The sequence below is a fragment of the Oncorhynchus masou genome, chromosome 13, assembly GCF_036934945.1.
Source record: "Oncorhynchus masou masou isolate Uvic2021 chromosome 13, UVic_Omas_1.1, whole genome shotgun sequence".
Taxonomy (NCBI): domain Eukaryota; kingdom Metazoa; phylum Chordata; class Actinopteri; order Salmoniformes; family Salmonidae; genus Oncorhynchus; species Oncorhynchus masou.
In genome coordinates, this window is record NC_088224.1 from 6,850,986 (window position 1) to 6,859,024 (window position 8,039).

Below are 8,039 nucleotides of genomic sequence, written 5' to 3' on the forward strand. Positions count from 1 at the left end.
AGTGTACATTGCTGAATGGGCATGAACGCCGCTTTGGGAGGCTGACTGTACCTACAAGGCAGATTTGTTTGAGTATCAATAAAAACAAATATATAATAGAATAATATGAATCATCATAAGGGTCACCCTATCAGTTCTCTGTGGGACTGCAGTGCCCTGTGTCTACATCCTGGTACCTCCGTACCATGGCTCCAGCTGACCTGGCATTTAAAGGAGCAGCTTTCCTGTTTGGAATCACGTTTATCTCGAAATCTGTGTCAGGGCCGGATACAGGAGGGCGTCTAGGCAGACGTAGGGTGATACCAAAACCATACTCACCTGTGTGTGTGGGGGACACTTAGTCACCATGACAACTCCGATGTTGATAGTGCATTTTTGATTTGAATAGGGTATTGCATCACTAACTGGCTAGTGACAAAGAGCCGACCTGATTCCAAAGCTTGCAGACCACACCTCCAGATTGTGGTTTAAACCACAACGTCCAGGCATAGGCTGGTCCTTGGTAAGCCACGGCGTTCAATAGTCAAATCAGACTGAAGTTGGAACAGAGAGAGACGGCCGAGGCTAAGATGGACGGAACATCAGCTCAGTGATCTGAAACAACTGTAAGTAGGGCTATTAAATCAATAAGTGATATTGATACGAGTCACTTTTTTTTGTGTTTGAAGGATTTTAACATGACTTTCAAATGCCTCTAAAGGATGTGTTTTCAGCAGCAAACAAATGATCGTTGACTTGTTTTTTTGCGAATATCATTCCATGTTGTTTCCATGTCATTTCAAACCACAACCATCAATGTGATGACGTTGTGTCAACGATGAAAACGGATTGGGATTTGCAAAAAAAAAGTAATCAACATGAAAGCATTTTGTCTTTTTTTTCACTCAACTTTTAACCTAAATCCAATGACATACTGACATTTTGTGGGATTGATTTTACTTTGACAACTCAACCAAATGTAAATCAAAACTAGGTGTTGAACTGATGTCTATGCCCAAGATGTTCTATGAAATCCTGGTAACAACAAAGTGTGATTTTCTGAGCATTAGACTCTTGATGGAAGGCAAAGAGTGTTTTGATAAAGCAGCCGTTTCTCAAAAAAAAAACACAAACAAAAGAAAGAAAAAACAGCTTCAGAAGATGGAGAGAGAGAGTCACAGGGGGATTTAGATGAAAAGCTTGATCAGAGTCTAAATAAAAGGCTGTGAACAGATCTTTTAAAATAAAAATACTTTTAGCGCCCAGAAGAAATGTATTTCTATGTGACATTGAAGAGTTGTATTATATGTTGCTCAGCCTTTTCACGCTGTTTAAAACTTTATTTAGAAAGCATTTCTACCTATCAATATGTAGCCATCCAGTAGGGCAGGCAACGGCAATGCCAGTGTTATAGGTCAGGATCGTCATTTTAGGTAGTTCCCTTTCCCTGAAATGGCTGATGGACTGGCTTAATCCATACCATGGTTGTTCACACACTTATTAATTCATCGCCTTCTCTTCGTCCCCCAGCTTTCCATTAAAAGTCCGAAGACAGAAGCTCATCCACTGTTGGTGAAAGTTCAAAGGTGAAAGAAGGGCATCCCACTACGATCTCACCATGGACTGGAAGACGTTAGAGGCCCTGCTTAGCGGGGTCAATAAGTATTCCACTGTATTTGGACGCATCTGGCTCTCCGTGGTCTTTGTGTTTCGAGTCATGGTCTTCGTCGTGGCCGCAGAACGCGTCTGGAGTGACGATCAGAAAGACTTTGATTGCAACACCCGCCAACCCGGCTGCGCCAACGCCTGTTACGACCACTTCTTCCCTGTCTCTCACACCCGGCTCTGGGCCCTTCAGCTCATCTTCATCACCTGTCCCTCTTTCATGGTCGTGTTGCACGTGGCGTACCGCGAGGAACGCGAGCGCAAGTACCGCATCACGCACGGCGAGAACGCCCGTCTCTACGACAACACAGGACAGAAGCACGGAGGACTCTGGTGGACGTATCTCCTCAGCCTCTTCTTCAAGACGGCCATCGAGGTGGCGTTCCTCTACCTCCTGCATCTCATCTACAACAACTTTGACCTGCCGCGACGCGTCATGTGCGACCTCTGGCCTTGTCCTAACCAGGTGGATTGCTACAACAGCCGGCCCACAGAGAAAAGGGTGTTTACCTACTTCATGGTAGGGGCGTCGGCTGTGTGTATAGTGCTCAACGTGTGTGAGATCTTTTACCTGATAGCCATCCGGGTGCTGAGGATCAGTCATCGGGGAAGCCTCCATGCCTCCCCCAAGAAGAGGTGCTCTGAGCCGGACTGGGGTGGGTGTCAGACACCGGAGGCAGACTACCAGAAGGGCAACGAGGAGAAGAGTAGATCTATCTTTTAAGTCAGACAAACTTTTTTGACTAAATGTTGTGAATTGAATTCGACTGTATGATCTATGTATTTTTTTAGCCAAATTCATTGTAAAATAAATGTAATTGTTTTTTCAGAATATTTTTTATCAAGGCCAGTGGGTCTGTACACTCTTCTGCCAGGGTGTAAGAAGATAACAGAAACAAGTTGCTCTGCCTTTTATACCAAAGAGAAACCGTCCCCTGAGCCCCAGTTTTTAAGAACATTTAATCCAGATCAAAATTGTCCTGTGTTGTGTTAAATTCTGCTCCCACTTGATGTGGTCCCTCATTGTTTTTGGATGAAAACTAATGCTGAGCGATAAGTTCGGTTTTTAATCTGCATCTCAAAAAACTATGTCAGTGAATCCAATCTCTCGCCTCCTGTGCTACGTATCAACAGCCACTGTCAGCCAATCCAGTAGGGGATGGAAGCTATGGTGAGCTACGATTGGTCACGGGGATTTTAATAAAGTTCAGTTTTTCCCAGTTTTAGCCCCGCCCCCGCTTACGATTGGTTTGGTTTATTATGAAATAAAGCTTTTCAATGTAAATTCCAAAGCAAAAAAATTGAGATCATTCTAAACATTGAAAATATTCCCTTGTCTCTGTCAGGTCCACATTGGGTAGAAATAAATGGGAAATTACTACAAAATAATAGAATATTTCAAATGGTTTTTTATTTGTTTGTTTGTATATTTATTTATTATTTTTCATTTCATAAAGGCATCATCTCATCTCTGCTCAAGCAGAAGCTGTGTGCCAGCCAAACCTAACGGGGCGGCAGGGTAGCCTAGTGGTTAGAGCGTTGGACTAGTAACCGAAAGGTTGCAAGTTCGTAATCCCCGAGCTGACAAGGTACAAATCTGTTGTTCTGCTCCTGAACAGGCAGTTAACCCACTGTTCCTAGGCCGTCATTGAAAATAAGAATTTGTTCTTAACTGACTGGCCTGGTAAAATATATATATATATACACACACACGACATGACCAAAAGTATGTGGACACCTGCTTATCAAACATCTAATTCCAAAATCATGGGCATTAATATGGAGTTGGTCCCCCCCTTTGCTGCTATAACAGCCTCCACTCTTCTGGGAAGGCTTTCCACTAGATGTTGGAACATTGCTGCTACAACAGCCTCCACTCTTCTGGGAAGGCTTTCCTCTAGATGTAGGAACATTGCATACATAAAGAGCATAGTGTATCTACTGATATGTCAGACTACAGTATACAGTACATACATAAAGAGCGTAGTGTATCTACTGATATGTCAGACTACAGTACATACATAAAGAGCATAGTGTATCTACTGATATGTCAGACTACAGTACATACATAAAGAGCATAGTGTATCTACTGATATGTCAGACTACAGTACATACATAAAGAGCATAGTGTATCTACTGACTACAGTACACAGTACATACATAAAGAGCATAGTTTATCTACTGATATGTCAGACTACAGTACATACATAAAGAGCATAGTGTATCTACTGATATGTCAGACTACAGTATACATACATAAAGAGCATAGTTTATCTACTGATATGTCAGACTACAGTACATACATAAAGAGCATAGTTTATCTACTGATATGTCAGACTACAGTACATACATAAAGAGCATAGTTTATCTACTGATATGTCAGACTACAGTACATACATAAAGAGCATAGTGTATCTACTGATATGTCAGACTACAGTATACATACATAAAGAGCATAGTGTATCCACTGATATGTCAGACTACAGTACATACATAAAGAGCATAGTGTATCTACTGATATGTCAGACTACAGTATACAGTACATACATAAAGAGCATAGTGTATCCACTGATATGTCAGACTACAGTACATACATAAAGAGCATAGTGTATCTACTGATATGTCAGACTACAGTATACAGTACATACATAAAGAGCATAGTGTATCTACTGACTACAGTACACAGTACATACATAAAGAGCGTAGTGTATCTACTGATATGTCAGCCTACAGTACATACATAAAGAGCATAGTGTATCTACTGATATGTCAGACTACAGTATACAGTACATACATAAAGAGCATAGTGTATCTACTGATATGTCAGACTACAGTATACAGTACATACATAAAGAGCGTAGTGTAGATGAGATCTTACCGGTTCTCATTTCTGAATGTACGGATGACAGCCGTGTAGCGGCTCAGGTTGGGCTGAACTCTCTGCCCAGCCTCCCTCATACTCAACCCATGGCTCAGGTTGGGCTGAACTCTCTGCCCAGCCTCCCTCATACTCAACCCATGACTCAGGTTGGGCTGAGCTCTCTGCCCAGCCTCCCTCATACTCAACCCATGGCTCAGGTTGGGCTGAACTCTCTGTCCAGCCTCCATCATACTCAACCCATGGCTCAGGTTGGGCTGAACTCTCTGCCCAGCCTCCCTCATACTCAACCCATGGCTCAGGTTGGGCTGAACTCTCTGCCCAGCCTCCCTCATACTCAACCCATGGCTCAGGTTGGGCTGAACTCTCTGTCCAGCCTCCCTCATACTCAACCCATGGCTCAGGTTGGGCTGAACTCTCTGTCCAGCCTCCCTCATACTCAACCCATGGCTCAGGTTGGGCTGAACTCTCTGCCCAGCCTCCCTCATACTCAACCCATGGCTCAGGTTGGGCTGAACTCTCTGCCCAGCCTCCCTCATACTCAACCCATGGCTCAGGTTGGGCTGAACTCTCTGTCCGGCCTCCCTCATACTCAACCCATGGCTCAGGTTGGGCTGAACTCTCTGCCCAGCCTCCCTCATACTCAACCCATGGCTCAGGTTGGGCTGAACTCTCTGCCCAGCCTCCCTCATACTCAACCCATGACTCAGGTTGGGCTGAGCTCTCTGCCCAGCCTCCCTCATACTCAACCCATGGCTCAGGTTGGGCTGAACTCTCTGCCCAGCCTCCCTCATACTCAACCCATGGCTCAGGTTGGGCTGAACTCTCTGCCCAGCCTCCCTCATACTCAACCCATGGCTCAGGTTGGGCTGAACTCTCTGCCCAGCCTCCCTCATACTCAACCCATGGCTCAGGTTGGGCTGAACTCTCTGCCCAGCCTCCCTCATACTCAACCCATGGTTGAGCACATGGTCAACCAATATGGCCCTGATCTCATCTGAGACAACTGTCCTTCCTCGTCCTCCTCTTCCTCTCACTCCTTCACCTCCTCCTCCTCTTCCTCTCACTCCTCCTCCTCCTCCTCCTCCTCCTCTCACTCCTTCACCTCCTCCTCCTCCTCCTCCTCCTCTTCCTCTCAACCTCCTCCTCCTCCCCTCCTCCTCCTCTCACTCCTTCACCTCCTCCTCCTCTTCCTCTCACTCCTTCACCTCGTCCTCCTCTTCCTCTCACTCCTTCACCTCCAGCTCCTCCTCCTCTTCCTCTCACTCCTTCACCTCCTCCTCCCTCCTCTCACTCCTTCACCTCCTCCTCCTCTTCCTCTCACTCCTTCACCTCGTCCTCCTCTTCCTCTCACTCCTTCACCTCCAGCTCCTCCTCCTCTTCCTCTCACTCCTTCACCTCCTCCTCCTCTTCCTCTCACTCCTTCACCTCCTCCTCCTCTTCCTCTCACTCCTTCACCTCCTCCTCCTCTTCCTCTCCTCCTTCACCTCCTCCTCCTCCTCCTCTCACTCCTTCACCTCCTCCCTCCTCCTCCTCTTCCTCTCACTCCTCCTCCTCCTCCTCCTCCTCCTCCTCCTCTCACTCCTTCACCTCCTCCTCCTCTTCCTCTCACTCCTTCACCTCGTCCTCCTCTTCCTCTCACTCCTTCACCTCCAGCTCCTCCTCCTCTTCCTCTCACTCCTTCACCTCCTCCTCCTCTTCCTCTCACTCCTTCACCTCCTCCTCCTCTTCCTCTCACTCCTTCACCCGTCCTCCTCTTCCTCTCACTCCTTCACCTCCTCCTCCTCCTCCTCTTCCTCTCACTCCTTCACCTCCTCCTCCTCTTCCTCTCACTCCTCCACCTCCTCCTCCTCTTCCTCTCACTCCTTCACCTCCTCCTCCTCTTCCTCTCACTCCTTCACCTCCTCCTCCTCTTCCTCTCACTCCTTCACCTCCTCCTCCTCTTCCTCTCACTCCTTCACCTCCTCCTCCTCCTCCTCCTCCTCCTCTTCCTCTCACTCCTTCAACTCCTCCTCCTCCTCCTCCTCTTCCTCTCACTCCTTCACCTCCTCCTCCTCTTCCTCTCACTCCTTCACCTCCTCCTCCTCCTCCTCCTCTTCCTCTCACTCCTCCTCCTCCTCCTCTCCTCCTCTCACTCCTTCACCTCCAGCTCTTGCTTCACCATTGACTTCCATTCTCCTCCAGAACAGGAGAGCTCATCTATGGCCTTTTATAAAAGGTCTGATTTCAATTCAGCAACTAGTGAGGAGTGGGTGTTGCCAATTGATGCATAGCACTTGGCAATGTGATTGGTGTTGCTTTCCAAAGGGACTAAAGAGATTTTAATTTTGAATGTTGTGCCTAATGTAGAGAAAGGTGTGTATAATGTTTTGTAAAAAGTGTGATCTAAACTCAGCAACAAAAGAAACATCCCTTTTTCAGGACCCTGTCTTTCAAAGATAATTCGTAAAAAATCCAAATAACTTCACTGATCTTCATTGTAAAGGGTTTAAACACTGTTTCCCATGCTGGTTCAATGACAAATAAACAATTAATGAACATGCATCTGTGGAACGGTCGTTAAGACACTAACAACTTACAGACGGTAGGCAATTAAGGTCACAGCTATGAAAACTTAGGACACTAAAGAGGCCTTTCCACTAACTCTGAAAAACACCAAAAGAAAGATGCCCAGGGTCCCTGCTCATCTGCGTTAATGTGCCTTAGGCTGCAAGGAGGCATGAGGACTACAGATGTGGCCAGGGCAATAAATTGCAATGTCTGTACTGTGAGACGCCTAAGACAACGCTACAGGGAGACAGGACGGACAGCTGATCGTCCTCGCAGTGGCAGACCACGTGTAACAACACCTGCACAGGATCGGTACATCCGAACATCACACCTGCGGGACAGGTACAGATTGGCAACAACAACTGCCTGTGTTACACCAGGAACGCACAATCCCTCCATCAGTGCTCAGACTGTCCGCAATAGGCAACAATGTCGCCTATGGGCACAAACCCACCGTCACTGGACCAGACAGGACTGGCAAAAAGTGCTCTTCACTGATGAGTAGTGGTTTTGTCTCACCAGGGGTGATGGTCGGATTTACGTTTATCGTCGAAGGAATGAGCGTGACACCGAGGCCTGTACTTTGGCGCGGGATCGATTTGGAAGTGGAGGGTCCGTCATTGTCTGGGGCGGTGTGTCACAGCATCATCGGACTGAGCTTGTTGTCATTGCAGCCAATCTCAACGCTGTGCGTTACAGGGAAGACATCCTCCTCCCTCATGTGGTACCCTTCCTGCAGGCTCATCCTGACATGACCCTCCAGCATGACAAAGCAGGAATTGTGCTTGCAATTTTGCAGACTTGGTTTAGGCATTTGGTACATGAGAGTCAGGTTTCGGTGATTGCGTTTCAAGTTCAAATTTGAGTATTTAAACAATTGGGATAAACGGTATAATCTTGTTATTGAGGGATCTCTCCACTTGGTGGAGCCATAGCACCATCATATATATCCTTTTCTTTGTGTACC

At 46.6% G+C, this 8,039-nt stretch overlaps 1 protein-coding gene across 1 annotated transcript; it reads left to right on the top strand.

Moving 5' to 3' along the window:
- The first annotated feature begins 1,597 nt into the window (after positions 1–1,597).
- On the top strand, positions 1,598–2,368 carry LOC135551628 (gap junction beta-3 protein-like). Its single transcript, XM_064982816.1, has one exon. It carries the CDS (start codon positions 1,598–1,600, stop codon positions 2,366–2,368), a length of 771 nt encoding a protein of 256 aa, XP_064838888.1.
- Positions 2,369–8,039: the final 5,671 nt, after the last annotated feature.